General features: G+C 49.4%; 1 protein-coding gene across 5 annotated transcripts in view; it reads right to left on the bottom strand.

The window, feature by feature from the left end:
• LPIN1 (lipin 1) overlaps positions 1-27,526 on the bottom strand; it is a 121,560-nt gene that overhangs the window by 41,002 nt on the left and 53,032 nt on the right. For 2 of the 5 annotated variants that reach the window (XM_082672908.1, XM_082672910.1), the window contains exons 3-7: positions 10,393-10,593; positions 9,569-9,664; positions 5,990-6,288; positions 3,258-3,383; positions 984-1,091 (exon numbers count right to left, since the gene is read on the bottom strand). In XM_082672908.1, the coding sequence (XP_082529034.1) occupies positions 984-1,091; positions 3,258-3,383; positions 5,990-6,288; positions 9,569-9,664; positions 10,393-10,593 (830 nt within the window). Of the gene's footprint in view, positions 1-983; positions 1,092-3,257; positions 3,384-5,989; positions 6,289-9,568; positions 9,665-10,392; positions 10,594-25,951; positions 26,109-27,526 lie in introns of those variants that run through there. The other 3 variants (XM_082672912.1, XM_082672911.1, XM_082672909.1) reach the window with 3 other exon arrangements.

The raw sequence follows: 27,526 nt of genomic DNA, 5'->3' as shown, positions 1-27,526 counted from the left end.
AGCTGTGAGTGAAGTACGTCCTGAGATTGGGTTCTTGAATCAAAAAGAAAAACAGTTTCCCAGGTAGAAGTTAATCACAGCTTCTCTGTTCAGGTTTCTAAAGAAAACCCTGTAAGTCTACAAAGCAGGCAGGTCAAAGCGTGGGCAACGTTGAGGGAATGGAGGCAAGAATCTAAGCCCTCTGCCTCAGATGAAGACTCTAAACTAGGATCCCAAACCTTCAAGTCCATCCTATGCTATTCTCCAAAATTCTATGCTACAAATGCTGTGGAAACATCTGATTATATTACGCAGAAAGTCTATAAGCTATTTTTTTAAGGAATTTTTTTTTTTTGATGTAGACCATTTTAAAGTCTTTACTGAATTTGTCACAATATTGCTTCTGTTTTATGTTTTGGTTTTCTGGCCGTGAAGTGCGTGGGATCTTAGCTCCCCGACCAGGGACTGAACCCACACCCCCTGCCTTGGAAGGTGAAGCCTTAACCACTGGACTGCCAGGGACGTCCCGGAAGGTCCATAAGCTATTTAGTGAGTTATAATAATAACTCTCCTTATGCTTAAGCAACATCTTAAAAAAGTCTCGTAAACTTATTTGTTGAACAACCCCAGACACAAAACAGAGATCATATTCCCAATTTTCAATGCACTGTTGTATTTTTCAAAGCACTTCCCAAAATTAGAAAGAATTATATGCGTGACCCTAATTTCCAGAGAGTTAAATTTAGTACTTAAAAAAAAAAAATCTAACCATCGACAAAGGCTTAAAATGAAAGGAAAAGTAATAATCTATACGTATTTTCTTCATAAGTGATTTGGTTAGTTGGTAAAATAGATTGGTAAGAGTTAAATCTACATTTTCACTTCATAGAATCTATATGTATTTTCCACATAAGTAATTTGGTTAATGGCAACACACAGTTCTAAGAGTTAGATCAAAGTTTTTATTATCAAAGACATCCACGGTGGGAAGATAACCCATCTACCTTTCCGAAGCGTGGAAGTGGGAAGACTGTGGAGGGCAAGAACTAGAAAGACCGCCCTCAGCCGCAACTGCCAGACGAGGGGGGCTCCCCCTGCAATCTGTCAGGCTACTGGACGCCACGTGATCCACATTAGAGGAGAGAGAAATCACAGGTCAATTCAATTAAACAAAATTTCTTATCAATTATTTGACTACTCTCCACGCTAACATCTTTAAGAAAGTGAAGGTACTTGGACATCCAACAATAGCAGAGGATCACATGTTGAAATCACTAAGAAATCAACATGAATCTTCTGAACCACAGAAGCAGAACACTGCCAAGACACCCATTTCACTTTCTATTTCAACCATAGGCCCATAAACGCTTGCTTTTCTTGGGTCAGAATTTAGTGCCTAATCAAATGACTTACTCCAAAAGGCTGGATAATTTGGGCTGGTAACTGTCTCTTAAAAGAAAACGCATAAACCCAAGTATGGAAATGTATCTATTTATCCTAACTTGTAATTGCATTTAACAGTGGCCAGATCACTTAATCTGACGTGGTCATTCTTCTAGATTCACAGAGCCAAACACGAAAGACAGAGAAACATATTCAGGATTGTGTTTAAAACACTTGTTTAAAATGCTTAAAATTAGAGTGTTTGAACAGATTTTTCTACCTATTAGTGGTTTCTAAATATTCCACATCATTTTCTTCCTAAAAGTACTGTGTTTTTTCCCTCAGGGTTTAACTCCACAGGCCTAGGGAAAGAATGTACAAGGTTCTAGAAAGGTCTTACACCTGCACTGTCCAATATGATAGCCACGTGCTGCATGTGGCTACTGAGCATTTGAAATGTGACTGGTCCACACTGAGATGTTCTGTACACATGAGACACACGACTCCAAGGCTTATGAAAATGAGAATTGAAACAGCTCAATAATGTTTTAAAAAACTGATTACCTGAAATGAAAATATTTTGGATATACCAGGTCATTGAAATAGATCATCAAAATTAATTTCATCAGTTTCTTTTCATTTTTTAAGGATGGTTACTAGAAAATTTTCAATTACGTATGTAGCTGGCATTATGTTTCCACTGGACAGGGCTGGCCTGAGGACAGACAGACCCCCATGAGGGGACCCCACAGGCCCCCAGCCCCACCTCGGCTGACGAACATTCACTGTCACAGTCCCGGCTAGAAACCAGGCATGTGATGCATCCATTTTTCTCCAACCTCAGCTTCAGCACACGGCGCTGACCGTGCCATCTCATCAATGAGATTACGCGGGTCAAACTGGAACCGGGAGGGGCGTCTATGTGAGCCTGGCTTCAGGTGGGAAGCCCTGCAGCAAGTGCCAGGGCTTAGGGGCTCCGAAACCTCCCCTTTAGACCAGAAGCAAACCTAACACGTTAGAGGCACGAGTAACCTGAGGATGGCGCTGTCACTTAGATCAGTGCTTCCCAACCTCTTTTCTATTCTCGCCACACCTCCGGGACCTTTTTTTTCCCGATAGCCCTCCCTCCACCATGAAACTGTAACGCCATGGATGTACCATGCATCTGCTTATGTGCTGTGGCCCTCTGGAGGCTACCCACTATTATAGTATCTAAGATTTTTTTGCCACCCCAGAACCAAGTTGTGTCCCGACAGGGGTGATATTATCCCTGCAGAGAAGGCACGCTTCGGTTCTGTCCCCTCCCCAGTCCTGAAAACTGCTCAGAAGGGCTCACATATCCTCACAGGTTTCACAGCCTTCAAGGCTTTAGAGTCTTCCCCGCACACCGAGCAGCTCTGGTTCTCCAAGTTGATACAGGAAGTCTAGGGCCCCTTGAGAGCTCATTTCAGGGAAATCAATATTCGTAAACGCAGCAAGGGAAGAAGGCCTCATTCTCACAGCCCCGAAGGACCGCAGGGGCCCCCGAAGCAATCTCTTTGCTCTTGAATCCCACTTCAGGGCTCAGTATCCAGAAAGGCTCTGTCACCTGTCTGCTGCTGTTGACAATTAGCTTTATGTAACTTAACAAGTGGTTGGCCTTTCAGTGTCTCCTGGGGAAGCTAAGAGCCGTATCCGTAGTTCCATTTTGCTTTAGATAGAAGTGCATGATCTGCACATTCTCTGGTTTTAATCCTGATCTGTACCTCTTACTCTAAACTGTGTTTTTTCCAGTCCTACTTTGTTTCATTTTTTACTTAGATTTCACCATTTTATTAAACATGTTTCCTGTAACTGACTTGGAATCCTCTGGACCAGGACAGGTGAACACACACGTACACACACCAGCCACTCACCTGGCACTAGGTGACCACTCTCTGTCGGAATTTGGGTAAGATGCTGACTGAAGGTAAGTCATGACTGGGGAAAGGTTTTCCTTAGGGATATCTCCTTGGAATGGAGGTATATCATTAGAAAGAGTTCTGGAGACCAAAAAAAAAAAAAAAAACAATCAAAGTCAAAGAATTATTAGTGATAGATTCATAATAAAGGCAAGTTTCCATTTTTTCCTTGATTATCGCTAATACTTCATAGATTAACATGATCTCCTTTTAAACTACCCCGGCGGGACTTCCCTGGTGGCACAGTGGTTAAGAATCCACCTGCCAATGCAGGGGACATGGGTTCGAGCCCTGGTCCGGGAAGATCCCACACGTCGCGGAGCAACTAAGCCCACGCGCCACAACTACTGAGCCTGTGCTCTACAGCCCGCGAGCCATAACTCCTGAGCCCATGTGCCACAACTACTGAAGCCCATGCGCCTAGAACCTGTGCTCTGCAATAAGAAAAGCCACCTCCATGAAAAGCCCATGCACCGCAACGAAGAGTAGCCCCTGCTTGCCGCAACTAGAGAAAGCCCTCATGTAGCAACGAAGACCCAATACAAGCCATAAATAAATAAATAAATAAATAATAAGATTTAAAAAAATAAAATAAATAAACTACCCAGGCATATTCCAGGCACATTCCAGGACAGGAATGGACAGGAAAAAAGTGACTCAGAGAAATGTTTTGTGTGCTCATGCTTTGGCTGAATTATAAATGTAAAGTGATTTTGTTCAAGAATTGGGACTTAGACATGGGCTCGATGACCACACTGCTTCTTACTTACACTGTAGGGCCTACGGAGTTGTCTTTCACATCTCATGTCTCAAAAGCCTGAGAGGTAGATGGGGCCCAAAACCGTACCCAGAGGGTTAATAAAACTCTTGCCATGTACGAGTGAGCTACCAAATCCCTGTATGGCCGTACACAGATAATGTTTCATCCAGCAGAATTAAATAAATGTCACAATCAATTGTAGTCTTATCATTATGAAATGGTTGCAAATCTACCTCGTTTCAGGTACAGCATGCTCAACGAAATAGGATTCACTATTTCACTCACGCAGGGGCCACTGGTCTCTATTTTTGGATGGTATCTGAAATACCTAACACTAAGTTCTGGAACTAAAAGCCATGCAGGGAAGGCGACTGTAATGAACCCAACCACCCAGCTTCTGAGCCCACAGCGGATGAGAGGCCACAGTTAGGAAAATCGACGTTGCCAATGTGCCTTTATTTTCAGCCAGGAAAAAAAAAAAAATTCTATTCTAAATAACAAAGCAGAGCTTAATCCTGATGGTCCTTCTCCCTTTTTTTTTTAATTGAAGTATAGTTAATTTACAAGGTTATGTTAGCTTCAAGTGTACAGCAAAGCGATTCAGTTACCCATCCTTCTCCCTTTTGTGTTAACAAGACACAAAAACAATGAGCAAAAATTACACTGAATTACATAAAAATATGAAACATCAAATATTCTTTACAAATGTACTGGCTTTTAAAAATGGCATTTTTCACCAAAATAGTAATACCCAGAAACAGCATTCCGCCACACTATTAAAAGCAAAGAAAAAAGAACAACAGGTGTCCATTCAACTTTGGGCCTCATCAAAATTGAAAAGTCTGCTTGTGGAGAAACCGGTCATGTTCTACGTTCACCTGTGGCCCTAAGTCTATAACAGATTGGCCTCCAGCTATCCATCAGCCCAACTACCGGGCTCACAGGTGGTGCTCAAATAGGAATAAGCGGGTTCTGAAACAACGGTTTCATGCATGAAGTATTCATTTGCTGAGCTCCTGTTTCTTGGTTCTGATCTGGAAAGCTGGAGTTATCACCAAGGATGTTACCAATCGTCTCTCTGTCACAAGCTACATCCCATCTTTATGCTACTCTAGAATCGGGCCTGCAGGATTCCAAAATTCAGTCTCAAATGCATTAACAGAAGAGTAAGAAATTCTGGGGGAAAAAAAGTTTATAAGAATAATCCTACCGCAATCCCACTGCTGGGCCAATATATGGAGAAAACCACAATTCGTAAAGATACCTGCACCCCAATGTTCACAGCAGCACTATTCACAACAGCCAAGACATGGAAGCAACCTAAGTGTCCATCAGCGATGAATGGATAAAGAAGATGTGGTACATATATACATAGTGGAATATTACTCAGCCATCAAAAAGAATGAAACAATGCCATTTGCAGCAACATGAATGCACCTAGAGATCATCATACTAAGTGAAGTAAGATAGACAGAGAAAGACAAATATCGTACCATATCACTTATATGTGCAATCGAAAAAAAAAGAGATACAAATGAAATAGACCCACAGACATAGAAAACAAACTTACGGTTACCAAAGGGAAAAGGGGGGAGGGATAAATTAGCAGTTTGGGATTAACAGATACACACTAGTATATACAAAATAGATAAACCACAAGGACCTACTGTAGAGCACAGGGAACTCTAGTCAATATTCTGTAATAACTTATAAGGGAAAAGAACCTGAAAAAGAACAGATATATACATATATATATATATATATGTATATATTAAAAAAACCGATTCACTCCTGTACACCTGAAACTAACGCAACATTATAAATCAACTATACGTCAATTTAAAAATAAATAAATAAATAAAAGGATCATCCTAAACAATGAATTCACCCAGTTCTAGCTGAGGCCCTGCCTTTCACCCACACGTACCTACTGCTGTCCTGCAGCTCGTCCGAGCTCATCTCTATGGGGAACATGTCTTCATCCTCGGACGTGTTCGTGTTGTCGTCCCGCTTCAGGCTGTCCAGCTGCAACTTCCTCCTCCTCTTCCTTCGCTTCTTCACTAAAGAGCCACTTGAAGGGGTCTCGCTGGGAGGTAAGACCTGCACTGACGTGTTGGGGTCCAGGCTTCTCATCCAATCTACGGAGCTCCTCCTCAGCTGGGACTCCATCCTCGAGGCTCCTTCCGACAGGATCGGGGAGGTGGCCAGGTGCACGGGGATCACCTCCTGAAAGACAGAACCCATTTCCGAGAAGGAGCGTCGTTAGTTGGGGTTTAAGGAGCCGGTGGTGCCGACGACCTACCAGTGCTCATTCCGGAGCCCAGGCGCGGGGGGCAGTGGGACGCACAGGGCGTCACGGCGATCTGCAGACGCGGCTGCCGAATTTGACAGCTGGTCATAAAGTCGACAAGTCGCTAACTGCCATTTTGTACTGAATCCTGCGTTTTCGTAATTATAACAAAGCGAGGGAATTATCAGTTATTTCAGGCTACCAAAATTCCACTTGGTCTGAAATTTCCAGGGTAAAGAGGAAAAATGGGCTTGGAGTCTCACATTACCCTGGGAACTGGACTCCGTTTTGCACTCGTGTGTGTGTGGGTGTGTGTGTGTAAGAGAGAATGTGTGTGTGTGTTTTTAACATGCACTGAATTAGGATAATAATAATTTTTAAAGAAAACATCTGACAGTGTCCCCACACCGTGCCCCAAGTGCCCACTTGCACCAGAGCACACCTAGGTATGCGGCTGTCAAGTGATTAGGTACTGACCCTCTTCTCTACAAGAAAACAAAAATAACAACAACCAAAAAAAAAACCTCCACCGCCTGTCAATTTAATAGTTGTTTTATAATGATTCACCAGTTTTTTAAAAAACGATAGCCATCATTTTATTATCATATGACTCATTTCTTATCAGAAACCTGGTAACAGGTAGTAAAAAATAGGGTTCCACCTCTGATGAGCTATGTGATCTTGGGCAGAGTCACTTAACTTCTGAGTCTGTTTCCCTCATCAGAAAAATGGAAGTGATAATCTCGACCTTACGGCGTCGTCAGATAAAAGGGAACAACGTAACTACTGTACATACAGCCTGACACATATGCAAAAATTCACAAACATGAATGGATAACAACAGAAAACGGTATTGGAACAGCGGGAATCAGCAGTTTTACCCAGGAAGCTTTGGGAGATGTTGTGTACTGTCGTCTGCCCGAAGTTGCAACAGAACTGAACAAACAAGAGGAGTTTGGTGCTTTGGAAAGCGTGAAAGCTGCTCGTGAACTCTATTCTCCTCTATCAGGAGAAGTAAATGAAATTAATGAAGCTCTATCAGAAAATCCAGGACTTGTCAATAAATCTTGTTACGAAGATGGTTGGCTGATCAAGATGACAACCGGAACTAGGTGAACTAGTGAGTGAAGAAGCATATGAGAAATACATAAAATGTATTGAGGAGAGACAATGGAACCCCTAAATAAACTAGTTTGAAAGAAAATCTAGGGAAAAAAAGAAGTAAAGAATATATACAAAAGAGAGGGGGGATTAACAAGCATGCTGCTGATCGTTTAAAGTAGCTTAGAGAGGGACCTCCCTGGCGGTCCAGTGGTTAAGACTCCGCACTTCCACTGCAGGGGGCTCAGGTTCGATCCCTGGTCAGGGAACTAAATCCCGCAGGCCGCGGCATGGCCAAAAGATAAATAATTAAATAAATAAAGTGGGTTACAGAGCATCAGACAATGTGCTACACGTATGAGATCCACATGTGAGCGGGAAGGCTGAGGCTGGGAGAGACCCTGGCACCTCTGGGAAGACCAGAAGGAAGCAGAGCCTGGGATGTTTTTGTCCTGAAATTGAAACTATGGGCATTCATTTTAGAGCCTGGAGCTATTCACAGCCGTTCCTCTAGAAAGGCTATCTTCTCATAAAGGAACTAGCTCAAGCGGTTTTTATTGAGGAATCTCTACATCAGATCCCTTCAAAGTGGCTTTCCCAGTGAATGAAAGAGTAAAAACAAACGGTTTGTCTTAGAAGAAAACATGGGGGTAAATCTTCATGACTTGGAACTCGGCCAAGGATTCTTACCTGTGACAACAAAAGCACGAGCCACAAAGAGAAAACAGATAAATTTAAAACTTGTGTGTTTCAAAGGACAACATCAAGAAAGTGAAAACACAACTCACACAATGGAAGAAAATATTTACAAATCGTCTACCTGATAAGGGACTCGTATCTAGAATATATAATGAACTCTCATAACTCAAGGATAAAAAGACAAATAACCCAATAAAAAAACGATCAAAGGATCTGAATAGACACTTCTCCAAAGAATACATACAAATGGCCAATAAGCACATGAAAAGATGCTCAACATCATTAGTCATTAGGGAAACGCAAATCAATACCATGATGGGACACCACCTCACACCCACCAGGATGGCTAGAATCACCAAGTCAAAGAGCAAGTACTGATGAGGGTATAGACAAATCGGAACCCTCGTGCACTGCTGGTGGGAATGTAAAATGGGGCAGCAGCTTTGGACAACAGCCTGGCAGTTCCTCAGTGGTAAATTCAGTGTTACATATGACCCGGCAATTCCACTCCCAGGTATATACCCCTCAAGATGAAAGCATGTGTCTATACGGCAACTTGTACACAGCGTTATTCACAACAGCCAAAAGGTGGAAAACAAACCCAAGGGTCCACCAACACGTGAAAAGATAAACGAAATGTGGTAAACAGATACAGTGGACTATCATTCGGCCATACAATGGAATGAAGTACTGACACAGCCAGAACATGGATGAATCTTGAAAACATTACGCTACACGAAAGTCAGGCACAAAAGACCACAAACAATGTGATTCTATTCAGATGGAAGTTCAGATTAGGGAAATCTATAGAGACAGAAAGTTTGATTAGTGGTTGCTCAGGGCTCGGGGTGGTGGGGAGTTAGGGCTTTAGGGATAGGGGAGGGGTAGCTAAAGGGTACAGAGTCTATTTCTGAGGCGACGAAGATGTTCTAAAACTGACTGCGGGGATGACTTGCATGTATCCGTGAAAACACTAAAAACCACAGAGCTGTACACGTGAGATGGCTGAAGCACGTGGTGGGAGAATGGTATCTCCGCAGCTGTTAAACATCTTTTCATAGTCAAAAAGTAATGTGATTTAGTCCCTCACTAAACAAAAATTAGAACATTTTAGCCATCTGAGATTTGACACGCGAGTATAACTTGCATGCTTTTGGATGATGGTTTCAGGCCAGTGTCATTCAACTCCTCTGTCTCCCTGGAACCAGGGAGCGAACGCATCAGGCTGAGTCTTGGGTAGACATAGCACACACTTACCCTGTGGCTCAAATCCCCAGGACAGGTAAACAGCCACTTTTCTCCTCTTCCGTCACCCACACAGCCGGCCCCAGCATCACCTCTCCACACACGCTCCCAGATGAGCCCTGCTCAAAGCTCAAAATGCGGGAGACAGCTTCACCACCCAGGCTCCCTTACCTGATCGTTATCAGTCTCTTGAACAAAAAATGCTTCTCCATTATCTCCCAATTTCATGTGCAAATCCACTGCTTCCCCATTGATTTCTATGTCAACCTGAAGGAAAAACATACGTTCTTCATCACAACAGGAAACCTCATGGGCAATGACCAGGTCTCTACGTACACTTCAGTCACACACGTCCCCAAGATATCTCACAGTTCCAAACCTCCGCTGGTCACTCCGGTCAAGAAACGGAGTCTACTCCCCCACCACCACCATCCTGGGTCCATGCAAGCTTGTGATTGCCCCAGTGAGAGAGCACAACACAGGTAAGGCCACGTGGCTTCCGAGGCTAGACAAGAAAAAGAAGGCAGAGTCCGCCCGGCTCCCCCCCTTGCAGCCAGCCGCCATGGTGTGAGGAAGCCCAGGCCACATGGGGAGCCCACGCGGAGGCGTCTGGGTGACAGCCTCGGCTCAGTCCAGCCAAGGGCCACCAGCCAAGTGAGCAAGTGCATCTACCCAGGGTCCCAGCCCCCAGCCCTGAGTCTTCAGCTGAGGCCCCAGGCGGCAAAGAGCAGAGATGGGCCAGCCTGAGGCACTTGCTGTGAATTCCTGACCCACAGAACCCCCGGAGCTTAATAAACAGTTGGTTTATGCCACTAAATCTTGGAGAAATTTACACAAGCATAGAGATCAGAACAATCTGAGTAACTGTCAACTCAGGGACCAGCCCTTTCCAAAGGAAAGCTAAAACTCGGGGTCCGCGAGGAGCTCCGGATACGTAAGGCCGCAGAAGTGCGAGGATTTTTCTCTAAGGAGAACCCGTCCCCCAGGTCACGTACCACCTTCTCTCGGGAACGCAGGACCCCCATCTTCCCAAAGCGGACGTGGAAGGGGGAGCACTGCAGGTTCCCGTTGGGCTGGCGGACCACGATGATGTCAATGCATCCAGACAGGGTGGCAGGGTTCAGCCCCTTGTAGAGCTCCTTCACGGTGACAAACACCTGGCCTGCCAGCTGCCCGACGTAATTCATGGTTTGAGCCTAGGAGACAGAGACACAAGGTGCACAAACGATTAACTCGGGGCAGGCTCCAGAGCCAGTCAAGGTGAACGTGCCCGCGCCGCACGCCCGACTTCAAAGACACCCAGCTCAGGGCATCTGGCTGCCCTGGAATGGGCCCCACCCAGCGCTCCCCACCCCAAGCCCCGGCCACCCCAGGAGGCCTGATCTCCGTCGTCACCGGGCTCTGCCTCTCTGAGTCCACAGTACGTGTGGCGCTCGCTCTTTCATCATGTGCAGGTTTCACAGACCAAATCTTCAGACTCTCGGGAAGAGAGACTGTATTTGAGACCTCTTCATACTCCCCACCACGCCAAAAAGAGTAGGCGCTTAATAACGCTGGTAGAAAAAAATGACTGTTTTTACTCGAGAAGGAAAAAATAAGTGACTTTTGTTTTGAACAGTTTCCACCCTGGTCCTTCTCTGCCCACCTGATGCTCTCACATCTCGAGGGACACTTGCGCTGGGCTTCGGTCTGTCTGCCCAGCAGATCAACCGAAGTCCACTCAGCAAACATCCAGGGCCTCCCCTCCACGAGGGGCCTGGCGCCGGGAACACAGATTAAAAAGATGCGGACCCCGTCCCCCGGAGGGACTCGGGCTCGTGAAGGAGAGAGAAGGAGAACACACGTCCGCGTGGTCGTGTCTGCTTGGACTTAAGGAGACGCTGAGGGACTTACATCCAGGGAAAGAGGAGAGCCATCCCAGAGGAGACGACAGTCGATGGGTGGGGAGCAGGGCTGGGATGCTCCCCGGGAGAGGAAGGTGGACAGGCCGCCGCAGACAGACAGGTGTGCGCACAGGCACAGAGGGGGTGGCGCCTGCGGCAGAGAACACGCAGGGGGAAGACGAGAGCCGACACCTGCCAGGAGACTCGGAAGATGCTTTGTAGCAACTGAAGCCATCAGGGACTCGGGAACCACAAGATCGGGATGCGATCCGTGATTTAGATAGAGCACTGTGGTAAAAATGTAGAGAAGGCGGCCAAGAAAAGACACTGAAGGCAGGAAGACCAACCTGTGGCTTCTGGTGATGGTGCCGACAAGACAGGATGCCAGCCTGAAAGGCGGCAGTGACGGAAGAAACGAGGCAGAGCGCCAATCCGGGAGACGCTGGGGCACAGGGCAACGGGAGCCCCGCCGGCGCCGAGCCCTGGCCCCCCTCACAGCTGGGGCTCTGACGGCCACCCCGGCGTGAGCCACACCCGCCTGGCTGCCCAGCCAGGTGCAGCGACGGCGTGGTGACCCCTCAACAAACTTAAGACAGGGCTGCCACATGACCTAGCAATGCCACCTCTGGGTATACAGTCGAGAGAACTGAAAGCTAGGTCTCAAAGAGATAACCTGCACACCCGTGTTCACAGCCGCATTACTCCCAACAGCCAAAAGGTGAGAACAACCCAAGAGGCCACAGATGGATAAATGGATAAGCAGAATGCAGTATTACAGACACAATGGAATACTACTCAGCCTTAAAAAGGAAGGAAACTCTGGCACGTTACAACACGCATGAGCCTTGAGGGCATGACGCTAAGTGACACAAGCCGGTTACAAAAGGACAAATACTGTGTGCTCCTACTTATCTGAGGTACCTAGAGCAGATAAACCCAGAGAAACAGAAGGCAGAACGGTGGTTACCAGGGGGTAGGGATAGGGCAGGGGAAGTTCACGTCTAACGGGGACAGAGCTTCAGTTGTGCAAGATGAGGAAAGTTCTGGAGCTGGATGGTGACTGTCCACCGTGTGAACGCACAACCACGTGCGTGTATTGCATTAAGTCTACTGAACTGTTCACTCAAAAGTGGTTCAAAGAATAAATTCTATGTCACGTGCATCTTACCACCATTTTTAAATTTTTTTACAAGGAGGGTAAAGGAGAATACTGCATTAACCAAAACTCATTTCAGGAAGAGGAACCATTATTTGGTTAAAAAGCTTCTCTGAGTGACAGCTTGGGCCCACGTCACCTCCAGTGCCTGCCTGACCGAGGGGCGTGAAGGCAACCACACTCTCCTTGACCTTCCCTTCGTCCAGGGTCTCTTGTAAATACGGGCTGGCGAATAGGTACCGAATACAAGAATAAACCGGCTGGGCGCCGGTTCCCAAGTTTCACTTCCGTCAGTTCTATTTGAAGTAAAAGGCTCAAGGAAGAAGCTAAGTTGATGTCAGTGAAGAAGCCAGGCCAGCCCGAGTCCCCCTCCCTGCCGCCCTTCACCTCCCTCCCGCCACGGTGTCCGCGGAGACACACCAGCAGGCGTTGAGGGGAACGTTTGCCCCGAAGAAGAAAGTGCCTCAGGACCTCAAGAGAAGCCAAAGATGTGCACAAAACAAACGCTGCAACTTCCGCTGAACGGCGTTGAGACACCTGCTCTCCACTCACCCCGTTCCAAGTTACTTTTCAATCTCTTGCTTTTAATCTCAGGATTTGGCAGGAAACGCCTGCTTCACCTTACGAGGCTTCACTGACCACGTGAAACGGGATTCCACAGCCCTCGTTCCAAAGTTTTTCAAGGAAAGCTGAACCAAACCTCCAAAAAAAACCCTCTGGCCAGACTGGGGCTCTCTAAGCTGTGCTTAACGCTGAGGTTAGGAAACAGGTAAATATATTTTTCTCAACATGACATCTTCCAGCTTGACCTCCTGGAATACTACTAATTTTCTAAGATTCTTCCATGCCGTTGGAACAGCGTCTTTCTGGATACTCTTCCCTAAGTTAGAAACCACTGCAGTAGTGGTGTTAGACCCAAATAGATAATACACCATGGAGCACAAAACTCCAAAAGCATATTCCCACTGGGGATTCTATCTACAACATTCATAATCAACAGCGTCTTCAGCTTGAAGAGCATCAATTATTAAAACTAGGGACTTCCCTGGTGGCGCAGTGGTTAAGAATCCACCTGCCAATGCAGGGGACACGGGTTTGAGCCCTGGTCCAGGAAGATCCCACATGCCGCGGAGCAACTAAGCTCGTGTGCCACTACTGCTTAGCCTGCGCTCTAGAGCCCGCGAGCCACAACTACTGAGGCCCGTGCGCCTAGAGCCCGTGCTCCGCAACAAGAGAAGCCACCGCAATGAGAAGCCCACGCACCGCAACGAAGAGCAGTCTCCGCTCGCCGTAACTAGAGAAAGCCCCTGCGCAGCAACAAAGACCCAACGCAGCCAAAAATAAATTAATTAATTTAAAAAAAAAAAGAACCTAAATACGGGGCTTTGAATTATTTTAGGCCAGTCCCTTTAATCGTCAATTCAGGAATCATCCCCACTCATTTATTATGCAAGTGGATAAAAGTGATTTTAATTCCCTTCCCGGGTCTGTCAAGGAGACTATTATCGAAGGCATGTTATCTAGGAAATAACAGTGTCTCCATTTTCATACTGTGGCTGTGCTTCCCGGCCGTGACACAGTGATGCTACCACAGGACAGGCGACACCCAAGTCGGAGCTACTCCTCTCCAGGAAGGCTGGTGGATCAGGGCGCGGGGCTGAGAAACCTCACCTTAGCAAAGGTCAAAAAGAGTGCAAAACTGTCTCAGTAAACACAATTCTCAGAATCCCCATGTTTGTTAAACCTTCCTCACCTTCATCATTTCCTTCTACCTTCACCTCTTTAAGTCCCGCAAGAGTTCTACAATCACCCCTTAACCTGTCCTTCCCATCGCGTCTCCAACGTCCTCATCTGCATATCAGGATACCTTGTTCATCTACGCGCCCAAAATCACTCATCGTTTTGCAAACTGAACCTTCCACTGGCCCTCCTGTTCAGTTAACACCAACCCCTCCCATCCTGGAAAGCTGCTTGATAAACGCAGGCTGTCATTTGTCAAGCTGCTGGCGAGACCCCATCCAGCAAGCTGTCTGCCCCCCTTGAGGACGGGGAGGGGGCCTGCTCATCTCTGGGCACCCAGGAAATGTTGCGGCCACACACGACCACGTTTCCTTTTACTTCCCAGGCTACCTTTGACTACATTCTTCAGCATTTGCCAGGAGCCTAATCTCTTGTATTTGTCTATTAAGATAGGTACGTGTGGAATGACGTGATTGAATTAAATCTATATGGTGACTGTCTTCCAAAAAGTGAAAATGCTTCATTGGTTGGGAACGCTTTTGCATTGGTTCGATGGAAACAGAGGACGCACGTCAAAGCTGCCCCGGTCCTACTCTTATCACTTTGAAACAAACGCACGTCCCAGAGTGACGGACCAGAGTGCAGGAGAAGCCTATTTCTCCCTGGTGACCATCGTGGCACAACAGGACTGGGGCGGTGGCAGGCAGGGGGATGCGAAGCTATGTCACAGAGGGGGCCCCCAGGGCAGACATGGCCACACGGGTGGGCACAATATTCTAGTGCTTTAATGAGGAACGAGGAGACAGGTCATCACATAAAGAGAAAAGAGGAAACGTACCAGAAGCTAATGAAAGAGAACTACTGAAAACAAATTCCCCAACTCTACTAGAATTTCAGCAAAGGCTAACCTGTGGATCATCTCTGAAAGGACATACAGAATGAAACAGAATTTCAGGCTCTCTGAGAAAACAAATTCTACTGCCGTATGATGTTAACTTTTTGTCGGTCAACCCAGCCCCCCCCCCCCGCCCCCAGACCGATTCTTGTTTCCGTGAGGCTCTCCGGGGAGCTGCAGGTGCAGTCTGAACACACGTGCTTCTTACCTGACGCAACAACCAGGAACTCCAGGGAGAATAAGTGGAGACAAGAAGATAAAATGATGGTTTGGAGAAAGATTTAAATGGGCTTGGAAAACCACGACGGGTACCTACTGACTCTGGAGAACAAGGAATACTCCAAAGCCATCAGACCTAACGCCCACCCCGTGGGTGCCGCAAATCCTCAGCAGGCCACTAATCACTAATGATCACCTTTTCCCGAATCCCAGGTGAAAGGCCACGCAAGCCTCCACACGACATTTGCTCAGCACTTCACGACACAAGAAACTCCTTTGCCCAGGGCAGCTCATCTGATGCAAATCTATGAAACTCCTTTGCCTAGGTTGAGTACTCAGGACCGACATCATCACTCCATTTCCGACAAGGAACTGGGGCACCAGGCTTGCGTGGTGTTCAGGGCAGCACAGCCAGTAAGGGGCAGTGAGGACAGGAGCCCAGGTTGAACCCCTGGCCCTCCCTGTCCTGCTGTGCGTAGCGTTGCCTCCCGTTCTTGCTGGACAGAACTGGTATCAATGGGTGAGGCCCAGTTAAAGAAAGACCAGTCGTGTGGCTTTAGCGGAACAGATGACAGTCATCTAGTTCTAAAGGTCGGTAACGTTCGGCACACGTTTACAGGGTATCCAGTGCTACCCCAGTGATCAGAGATTGTAATTAAAGTTGGAATCAGAGAGAGGCCATCCCAGAGCCAGGGTGGAAAGCACAATCTAGAACAGTCAGTTCTACGAGAACTGACTCGTTAGAGGGAGTGAGCTCAGCATCAGTGGGAGCATTCAAAGAATCTCAGGCACGATCCAACAAAGAGGTTGTAAAGGAAATTCAAAAATGGGGCTCTAAGCTGACGATTCTGTGACCTGGTCATAACAACATCATAAAAGCAAGTTTTCATCCCAAGCAAGAAACCAGGGGTTTGGAGTTGTTTTTTTGTTTTAGGGTTATTGGGGGGTTTTTTTTGTTTTTTGTTTTTTGGCCAGGGGAGGGATAGAGCGGGGATGTAGGGGAGAGGGATTTGTCTGGGAATTTTTTTTTGTCCCATCATAAAAAATTCCAGATGTGCACATACCGCTTCAAAGTAGCTTAGCAAGTCTGGGTATGAGGGGAACAGTGCTAAAATTCAAAAATTAGAAGAAATTAAGAAAACGGGAATTGTTCTCTCCCAGGAACATAAAACTCACGAAGACAATGCCCCCAACTAAATTCACTACAAACGCAGTTTAGGCAACAAGCTCATAACACGTTTCTTGACAACAAACAGGCCATGAAAGATAAAGGATAAGTAGGAAAAACAGAAACTGCATAAAACTGGGGGTGAGGACAAAAAAATAAACGTTGCCTGCCATTTCAGTAAACAAATAACGTTGCCTGCCATTCTGGTAAACAATGAATGTCGCTGCACCATCAAGCCACCCGCCACTGCAGCCACCCCAACGGTGCACCCTGAAGGCACTCAGGATGGAGAAAAACAGGATACCGGCCCTAGACAATTAAAATCTATTTCAAAGAATTCGTTTCAATGAGCCCAGATTCTTGCATCTTCCCAAATCTTTAACTTGAGATGTCTGGGGTTTTGTCATTAGCAGTAATTTTTTTTTCTTTTTTTTTTTTTTTTGCGGTACGCGGGCCTCTCACTGCTGTGGCCTCTCCCGTTGCGGAGCACAGGCTCCGGACGCGCAGGCTCAGCGGCCATGGCTCACGGGCCCAGCCGCTCCGCGGCATGTGGGATCTTCCCGGACCGGGGCACGAACCCATGTCCCCTGCATCGGCAGGCGGACTCTCAACCACTGCGCCACCAGGGAAGCCCAGCAGTAATCTTTTGATGTTCAACTAAATTTTTTGTTTTCAGCAAAAAATTCCTCTATCCGCTGGCTCCCCCCTTACCTCTCTGGAGCACCCAGGCTGCTAGTCCTCAACAAGGTCACAGATAAACATAGCTCTCCGCTTTCAGGTGCGCATGTGTGTTTAGTCAATGGGGCTCCGAAGGCCTGGATGTGCTCGCCTTCCTCCGGCACTTGTGAGCTGTGTGCACGGTGGCCGGGTCTTCACACGGCCTCTCTGATGAGGCCTCGCCACTGTCACCAAGAGCGAGATACAAGACGGTGACTTTGAAAAGGTCTTTGCGCTTGGAAAGCACAGGCCAAACGTCTGCCATTTCTTCCCTGAGCAAATGACTCGATAAGTCGGACTCAGTCGTGGGCTCTGGGCACAACATTCTCACAAGCGTTCACACCGTCCTCAGCTACCCCTCCTCGGGGCTGCAGAAGGTCAATCCAAAACCTTCCCCCACAGCCCTCAAGGTCTAAAAGGTCAGACACCCTCCTTCATGCAGTCTGGGATCCGAAGACATCTTCGGCACTTCTGTCCTCAGGATGACTCCTGGCTTCCTGGAGCGAGCCTGCCGGGAATCCCCCACCTGTGCACACAGCCGTGTGCTCTGTCACCTCTCCCCTCACAGCAGGGGCCTAAGGGACTCCTGTGGACTCTGGGTTTAAGGCACATGCAGGGAGTGTCCTGGTTGGAAAACCAACCCAACATCACGCAGGGCGAGGCCTCTGACTCTGTGCTCCTGTGATCGGCAGTAGGATCACACCCCCAGAAACCCAACCAGCTGCTGCTCTCCGGGGCCGGCGGGCCGGCCTGTCAGCTACTCTGGTCAAAGGAGCGCATCTGAGGGACTTCTCGATATCCACTGAGTGGATACCTACTGGCAACGCTAGGCGAAGACAATAACGCAGCAAACCAGCGTGACACAAACCTTTAAACCTGCTGTCCGTGTTCACATACCATTAAGGCTGGTCTGCTGTCCAGATGGGATAATCATCAAGAGTTTAAGTTGTTTGCTTAGTTATCATCATGATGCAAGGGATATAATTGTCCCAGTTTGCAGACAGTCTATATATAACCTGGGCAGGGTAAGGGGTGGAAGTACATCCAACCCAGGTTCAGTCTATATCCAACACTATGACAATCCTGCCAGCCTCCCGTATGACTTGATGGTCCGACCTACCTATGGGGCGGCGCGCGCAGACTTTAAATTACACCTGCGGAAAGGTAAATATAACGCACAGCATTTAAAAATAAATTCACTTCTCCAACGGTGAAGGCAAAGTTATCCACCGCGGTACGTTTTAAGAGCTGTATCTGCTGGCTTGGAAACTGGTCTGCTTGCTCCAGGGGTATGTCTGTGCTTGCCGGTTGGTCCAGGAGCGGCAGACTAGCCTCATCCTCTGACATGTCCAGGTGGCACACGCAGGTGAGCAGAAGGTGCTCAGGGCAGGCGCACAGGCTCAGCCGAGCCCTGCCACCAGCTAATAGTCAGGGCCGTGCCCCAGGGACCTTGCAGCTCTGGAAAGGGTCTCATTACTTTTGAGTTAACGAAGAAAAAGGGCAAAGAGATTTTACCATTAAAATCTAAATTAAATGCCCATGGATAAAACCTTCCCCTCCTCCTTTTTATCCTTATCTACCTCAAGCATCTGAAAGTCACCTCTGAGGACTGGTGAGTAACTAGCCAATCCCAGCCCTTCCCACACACGTCCACTCCCCCTGCACCCAGCAGATGACACAAAAGCTCACCTGTGCCCGGCACAGGGCTTGGCACCGGCCAAGGCTAACTCCTGTCCTGAGAAGCTGGAAGCCTTACATCTTAGCTGGCTCAGTTATTGAACAACTGAACGTGGACGTCCATCTATAACCTTTCTGGACACTGAAGAATTTGCTCTGGGAGAGTGAGCATCTGCCACTGGGCGTATTTAAGCCATTTGGCTTTTATTAGCTAGGACCATTCTTCCTCGAGGACACGACAGAGGCTGCCTCTCTGGGGTTCTCCCCACAGCTCCCTGAAGCCCCGGCACGTCTCTCTCTTCTTCTGAGGACGGCTGTGTGACTGCCCCTTGTGCCCTAGCAGTCTAGCCGGGCCTCACAGGGATGGGTGGGGGGCCTCCACCCATCACCCCTGGCTGATCTCCGCTGAGCACATTCCAGACTCTGTCTCCACGTCTGGGGTCCAAATGTGAGGTCTGATCAGCTCTGAGTAACAACAGAAACATCGTGCTGCTCTGGAACTGGCCAAGATCACATTCACCTGGGAGGTTACGAGGCAAACGCTGGTTTTCATACAAAGCATTAAAAAAAGGCAATTTCTAAGAAATTCCAAAAATGATATTATGACTAGTAAGACTTACATGGAAATGAAATTGGTTTATAAACAGCGTATCTTCCTCGTGCTATTTACAGCAACGGCAAAGAGGAAGTCTTTCTTCAGAGCACTGCGCACTGATATTTATCAGTGGCAAATGTGATAAATTATATAGACCAACGAGGAAGTATGACTTAGGTGCAGCGTGACGCAGGGTAAACAACGCCAGACTGGAAGTCCAGGTGCCTGGGCTTCACGCCCACCCCTGCCGCGCTGACAGCACACGCTGGGGCAGGTCCCTTCCCCTGGCCAGTCTGGACCAGGTGAGTCTGGCAGCAGCTGCCCCATGTGTTAGTCCGACCATCTTTTTTTTTTTTTTTTTTTGGCGGTTCGCGGGCCTCTCACAGTTGTGGCCTCTCCCCTTGAGGAGCACAGGCTCCGGACGCGCAGGCTCAGCGGCCATGGCTCACGGGCCCAGCCGCTCCGCGGCATGTGGGATCCTCCTGGACCAGGGCTCGAACCCGTGTCCCCTGCATCGGCGGGCAGACTCTCAACCACTGCGCCACCAGGGAAGCCCATGTCCGACCATCTTGAACGGAGCACTAAGAGAAACTTCGTACGCAAGAGAGCAAACTTCTGTGTCCGTCAGTACCCCTGGGGATGCAGGGACTTTATTGGCACGCCAGCGTTCCTCAGGAGGCACTCTGGTCCAAAGTAAGAAAAATTCACCAGAAAAACCTGCAATGCTTTTGAAAAGCTTGCAGGTCACACTAATATCAATACTTCCTGACAAAAGTGATGAAGCAGCAAAACCAGCCCACGCTGGGGTCCCCGCGCCAAAGCCCTCTCTGAATTAAGCAGGTCCTGCCCACCACAGCTCAGCTCCAGGCCCAGAGGAAGGGCGAGCCAGCTGCAGGCCATCCTGCAGGACACAGGGTACACGGCAGGAGGCGTGGGGCGTGAGTGTGCCCAGGATGCAGGGGGCTGCCGCTCTGCAAAGTCAGTCAGGAAAGCGGGCGTCCAGAATAACTCCAGACACTCAGCAAAGACAGAGAGGGAAGGGAAGGTCGAGGAGATTTTCTCCTCCTTCAAGGCCGCCCACAGGGGAGGAGCCCCACACTCTGGGCACACAGCAGATGCACAAACGCGCCAGCTGCCCCAGTCTCGTATGGGTCCAGGGGGCAGCGCTGCGAACACTTGTCAAGATGAGGGAAGGGAGGTCTCATGACTTCTCTCCTCATTGTGACACCAGAAGAGTCAGCATTTCATCCAAAATTGGCAGAATCCTTCTCCAGGGTTCACAGATTGCCAAGAAACACTGCTTTCTTGGAACTTCTGCCAAAATTCAATACCCCAGCCATAGCTCTCGTAACCCCGTGGCTTTGCTAATACCATCCACCTCTAAAATATTAATGTCAATTTAAGATGGCCTCAGACCATCCCAACAGAAAAATGAGCAAAAGAGAGAGAGAGAGTTCACAGAGAAAGAAGTCCATTTGGTCAAAGATGTATGAGAAGATACTCAATCCTATTCATAATTTAAGATATGCAAATCAAAGGAGGCCTTTCAGGTGGTCCAAAATCAAAGCATTTTGTAAAAACCTGAGGGGTTGGTGAGAACAGGAGGAAACGAACACTCACCACTCCCTGCCGGAGGGGTAATAAACGGGGTAAGCATTGTGGCAATAGCTGTCATTTTTTGCACACACCAGCAAACTCCAGCAATTCTTCTGCTATGTACAAAACAGTAATCAGGGCACTGATTATAATAAGGAAAATTAGAAGCAAATATCTACAGGACTTCAGTTAAGTAAATTAGAGACCACCCACACCATATAATTGAATATTTTGAGGCTGTTAAAAAAAAAAAAGGGAGGGAGAGGTAGTTCTCCAAATACTAACATGAAAAGGTATATATACTGTGTGAAAAAAGTACAAAAATATTTATAATATGAACCCATTTCTAAGAATTACATTTATACATATTCTCATATGCACAAAAAAATTATGGACTGATGTACATACCAAAAAGGTTCACAGGCTCACCCTAGGGAACAGGCCTGGGGAAGGGGAGGAGACCTTCACTTTTCATCACAAATATTTCCAAGGCGTTGGTTCCTGGGTTTTGTTTTCTACATGCGCATGTACTGCTTTAACGTTAATTTTTAATGACCTCAGAGAACTGGGGGAGGGATGGCAAACTCTGGTCTGCTCGGTGTCAGGGTCTCCCCAGCACTGAAACTGCTGGACAGGCGGGGGCGATGCGGGGTGGTCCTGCTTTGGTCGGAAGGGTCAGATGGGTGACCGCTCCTCCAGCGCTGGGATTGTGCAATGCTCCGATCTTACAATCCCGTGTGATGAGTGTTCTCAGGTCCTTGCCAAGGAGCACAAAAGGCCTGGGTGGTGGAGGGTGGAGGCAGCTGAACTACCCCGGTGGCCAATGTGCTGGAAAAACAGGCCCAGGTTTAGACCCCGATCCCCCAGCTCTTGACCCCGCAACTCACGAATGGAGCACAGGGCTTGCAGCCTCTCTTTCCACCCCAGCAAGGGCCCTCTGTCCAGGTCTGTGTCTTGGCCAAAAAGAAAGCCCTGCTTCTGTGACTTCTGCGTGAACCCTGCTCCCTCCACCCAAATATCGCCTGGACGCTCAAGAGTGCTGCCTACAGCTCAGGGGTAAAAGCTTAGTCCGCAGAGGCAGACAGCCGGCCTTCACCTCCCAGCTCCACCACCTGCTAAGCCATGACCATGAACGACTGACCGACCCCTCGGCCGCCCAGTCTCATATCTATAAAACGGACGACCCTAACAGCACCCACCTCATAGGACGGGTAAACGTGGAGTTCTTTTCCAAGTGCACGGCCAAACGAAAGCCAGGTGCTAACCCTCTGGTCACACACGGCACCGAAGGCCGGACTGTGAGTTAAGGCTGCAGCCTGACAGCGCTTTGCATACGTCAACTATTTAGATCGCACCCTCCCAAAAAGACAGGGCCAAAGAATACTACTGGTTGAAATTAATACAGAAATATCAGAAGGGTATGGTTAGATTCCAATAGGCTGGGAATACATTTCCAATTTATCCAAAAATCTGAGCCCAAAGGCACCCCGAAGACCGGGCCACAGGCTGGAGTGATGCAGAGTCCACCGGCAGGAAATTCTCTGGCCAAAGCGGGGAGCTGCCTTGTGGGTGCCCGGTTATCCCACGACCCTCGCTGCCTCTATCTTCTGTAAACCAAAGGTGGATGCCTAGAGAGACCAATCAATGCAGAGGAAGATTTCACCAAAAAGAGAGAAGACATGTGTCCAAGGAGATAACGGGCCTTCCGGGAAGGAGGCACGTGGTAGAAGCGTGCTGATGGTGTCCCAGGAGCACTGGGCACACAGGGTGTCTCGAATGCAGGGTCTGTGGTCGGCAGGCAGTCGATGCAGAGCCATGACTCTGCTCTAACAACCTGTAGCTCTTTATTCGAAAGGCCAGCATTCAGCAGCAGGAAAAACGGTTGTTCCAAAAATCCCAAACCTGCTCAGCGTGTTGAGAGATGTGGTTTCCATCACCGGCGCGGAAAAGCATCCTCTCCAGACGGAGCCCTGCCCCTTCGCCCAACACCTGACACACGCGGGCCCCTCCCCGCACACCAGGCACTGGGTCTCACACACCCCGCTTCCCTCCACCAGAGTTCGCACGCGGGGGCACACGGGCACACACACACGCCATCTCAGCTAAACAAGTTTCACAAAACAATACCTCACCTAAGATTAGTATGTCCGGGTCTGGGATTTTCTCTTCTATTCTATTTCACCTTTTCTAAAATGCCCATGGGCCTACTAAACTGATTTTAGGACCAGAGGGTGACAGGCGGCACTGTGAAGAATACTGGCCTGGGCCAGTATTCACTTCTTGTTGCTTAAATAAAAGGTGGGGCGGGGTCAGGGGGGAGACATGGGAAGACGAAGGAGAAGGGGCACACAGGGAAGTGTGGAGGACACAGGACAGGGGGACAGGTCACAGTCTCCCTGACAGCCCCCCCCCCACTGTCAGGAGGGTCTCCCGAGCCCGGCACATTGCATCCCCCGAGCTGGACCTGCTGCCGGGAATGAAAGCAGGTGTCAGGCCCCTGCTCTTTCTAGACCCTCTGCTCACAGCTTAGAAAGCTCCCGCTGATGGGCTTTGCTCGGACTTTGCTCGACTTCTTTTCACAAATCCCACTCCGATTCTAAGTGAGTGGGCTCCGGGCGTAATAAACCCGGCCAGGGTTCAGTGAAACCTAAGAAGTGGGACTTCGCCCGCCCTCCCCAGGGCACTCGCCCCAACGCTGACCAGACGTCGCGGCCTCGCACGTTCCTTGTCACCTCAACAGCCCCCGGTTCTCATGGCTCGGTCACGCTGAGGAAGTTGAAGTGCAAACAGGTCAAACCACCAGCCTCAGTGTCCCAACGGGACCACCGTCTCCTAGGTCTTTTTCAAAATTCTCCAAAGGCCATTCCCGTCAACAGGCCTTCCCTGGAATGAGCTGCCTGCAGTGTCATCCATGCCCATCGGCACCCCTGCCCAAATCAATTCATCACATTTGGGTACCTTTTAGACCTTGAACCCAGAAGAGAAAGGACCCAGCGGAGGCCAACTCGCAGCGTGAGGGGGGACCCACAGCGCTGATTCACAGCCCAGAGGCCAGAGTCAGGCAGGACTGTCCCAACTCCACAATTAGCCCTCCTCACTGGCACCCTGCGTTCCTCCCTTAAAATAACAGTGACCACAGGGACCCCGCATTCTTTCCCAGGGGCTCTTGTGTATCTCAGTGAACACGTTTACCATAACTTGCAAATGGGTGTGAGTCTCTCTTCATTGCCTAGGAGAAGAAACACTCAAGAGACACTCGAGAGCATGTGTCTTTGGCCCAAGTTACAAGTGGGTAAAACTACAAAGCCAAGTTCTTTGCACCAGCCTGTGCGCGCCACAGGCCTCAGGCCTTCCTTTGAAATCTCTCTCCATCTCCTGCCCTCCACCCCGCCCTCTGGTCCAGGGCCCTGAACACAGCTGACTGGGTGGGGGGCAGGCTTACAGACTTCCTTCTGGCCGGGCTGGCCACACTGCCCCCTCCCAGGGCAGACTTCCCAGACTCTCCGAGGTCCCCTCAAGACCAGGAGATCCGTCAGTGCCCCACCCGAGTGCCCAAGTTCTCTCCCTTGCAACAAGACTCAGCAGGTTTGCCCTCTGCAGCCATTCTTTCCCAGAGTGCTGAGATTCGGGGCAACTGAGACCCGGGATGGTGAAGGCACCTGGGCAGGGCCCCACTGCCAAGCTAACGCAGAACCCAGATGAGAGCCCAGGCCTCCAGGCCCACTAAGTTCAGGTCCAGGGCTCTGTCCAGGCCTGGCTCCACACCACACGGCCCTCCACACAAACAAGCATAAAAGCTCCAACCACACACCCACACACAAAACACTCGATAATAAAACAGATGTCGGCAGATGTGAACGAAGCATTATCAAAACACAGAACCGGAAGACAAACTCTTCGATGTCCACCATTTCGGGGGGGAAGACGCGTACGTGTGTGTTTACTTCTCAGTTGCTGTACTTTCCGCAATTGCTTACTAACTCATAAGACCCGAATTATAGAACAGGGACAAACAGTAAATTTCACAAGTACTCCCCCATTACCCGCCCCCTCCCATAAAAACAGTTGATAAGCTCATGTCTCCAAAAAACTCCTCCAAACTACTGGGCTCTAAAAATTCTCTGAATTAACACGGCCAGTTGTTTTAGTCAAGTTCCTGTTTGTTGGTCAAAACCGGGTTGACATCTGCGTTCTCCAGCCACTACCCTGCACGCAAATGACCAGCCGGGCATCTATACACACCCCTGCTCCGCGGCTCTTCAAGGTATTTCCAGAACACTACTTTTCATCCTACATTTTCCCCACCTTCCCCAAAATAAAATTATTCGCAGGGGCAGCTGATGGAAGGCCTAGCACCCAGCAGGCTGCAGGAAAGGTGCACAGAAGCTGGCAGTGGAGGGACCAGACTGTATGTAATCCGAGAACCAGGATTCCAACCCGGGCTCAGCCTGCCGCCCCGCAGCTGTGTGACCTTGGGCACGTAAGTCAACCTCCCCGAGCCTGTTTCCTCAACAGCAAAGCAGGAATCCCAAATAACCCACCCCCACCTCCCCGACCAGTTTCATAAAAGTCCCCGGCGCTAAGCAAGGGCTGCTTGCCGCCCAAGTACTACCCACACGTCCTGCCAGGACGGAGTCCCGCGGCCACCCCTCGAGTTCGCCACGCCGATCAAGGTCAGCCCTTTGGGAGAAGGCCCGAGGGAAGCTCACGAGGCCGCCGGGTCCCTGGGCCTGTTCTCCGCCTCCCTCCCTGAAACACTTGCCCCGAAAGGGCCGCGGGGACAGAGTGTGGTCCCCGGGCATCACGTCGTCCCGCATCCCCCGGCCGGCAGCGGCCCGACCGCGCCCCCCGCCCCCGGGCGGTGCCCCGCCCTGCCCAGCCTGGCCCCGCAGAGGCTGTGGCCCCTACCTCGGCGGCGGCCGGGGTTTGGCCGGGGCTCCACGGAGGCTCGACACGGCAGGCTGGCGGCGGGGAGGCTGGTACTCACCTTGCGGCGCCGCACGCTTGGCCGCCTTTGTATGCAAACACCCAGCCCGCCTCGCGCTCCTGGTCTGCGCGGCCCGGCCCCCGGGGGCGGGGCGAGCGGGGCGGCGCAAGGGGCCTCACGAGACTCGAGCCACTCGGCTGCTTTCAGGGCCCGCCCGGCCCCAGGCGGCAGAGCCTCCCTCGCAGGAAGTGCCGGGGCAGCCCGCCCCCTCCTTCCTCGCCTACCTTAGTGCTCTTTACTGAGATGCAGAAGGAAGACGGAAGATGCGGGCTCGGAAGGAAATGCGAGCGCACTTCTGGCCACTCTAAGACTGGGATTTTTTCCAGCCAACCCAGACATGTCGGGAAGGGGAAGGCTTCTGGTGCTCGTTGAAGAAGCCGGTTGGCTCTAGGTAGAAGTTTAGGGTCATCTGCTATCTTTCTCTGCTATCCCCATTATTTCCACTGCATCTAAACAAGTCCAGACTCTGCAGGGAGAATTTGTTTCCAACAAGCAATGAGGAGAAGACACTAGATCACGTTTCAGTATAAACTGAGCTGGATTCACGAAAGCCCTCTGCCCTGCTGATCCTGCCCTGGCTGGAGTCCCCCTGGGAGGGCCCTTGCTGTGCGGTCTGCAACCAAGCAGTCACCCAGCTGTGACTCAGCCAGGACAGCTGAGGTGATCCCCTGGGCCAATCCCTGGACCTGCCGCTTTCAGCCCAACTCGAAAGAGGAGAAGGAAACCACCGGGATGCGTAAACTTGCTCCAGCCTCTGGAGGAGGAAGGAGGGAGGAGTGATGCCAGAGCAAAGCGATGCAAGCACCCTCGATCCTAAAAAGACTCAGACTCGGTTTCACTATCTGGAAAATCGGAGACAGATCCACTTTGAGGATGGAAATGGCCATCACGTGAAATACATGGACTTTGCTAACTTGAAAGATTTTGAAGTTCTAGAACCGTATACATTAAGGAGTGGTGATTCCCAGGATCTGTTCAGTGCTTAGCCCAGCTGTGATACAGAGACTGTCCGGCTTGCCCAGCCTCAAGACCCTGCAGGCTGCTGACCTTCCTCCTAGGAGGGACACCTAGAGAAGGCTGATGATGTGTAAGGCTAAACAATTACAACTCCTCGATTGTCAGAACTCTTCTCTACATAGAAAAGCGACGAGAATGATCTAAGCCGCCCTATTCCAGCTGGAAATCTCCATCCTTCTATCCAGTGACAATAACAATCCTGGGAATTCTGAAGTTTTCCAGATTAACTACCTACACAATTGAAAGGGCTCTGCAAGGGGGAGGGGAGACAGGAGGGTGACCTCTTGCCCCTCTTCACCTGAGTCTCATGAAACAATACAGGTGGGTGTGCAATTGACTCATCTCCTGACATTGACAACAGTGGTTAGTTAGGTAAATGCCCAGGGCAGAAAGGATACCGGAGAAAGAACAATGAATTTCCCCCAGAGGGCTATACTTTATCTCTGGTGCCTGACTTGGTCTCCTAGGGAGGGAGGGAA

Source organism: Grampus griseus (assembly GCF_964374135.1).
Source record: "Grampus griseus genome assembly, chromosome: 15".
In the NCBI taxonomy this organism is placed as follows: domain Eukaryota; kingdom Metazoa; phylum Chordata; class Mammalia; order Artiodactyla; family Delphinidae; genus Grampus; species Grampus griseus.
Note: the sequence above shows the minus strand (reverse complement) of the source record. Positions and strands in the feature narration are given on the sequence as shown.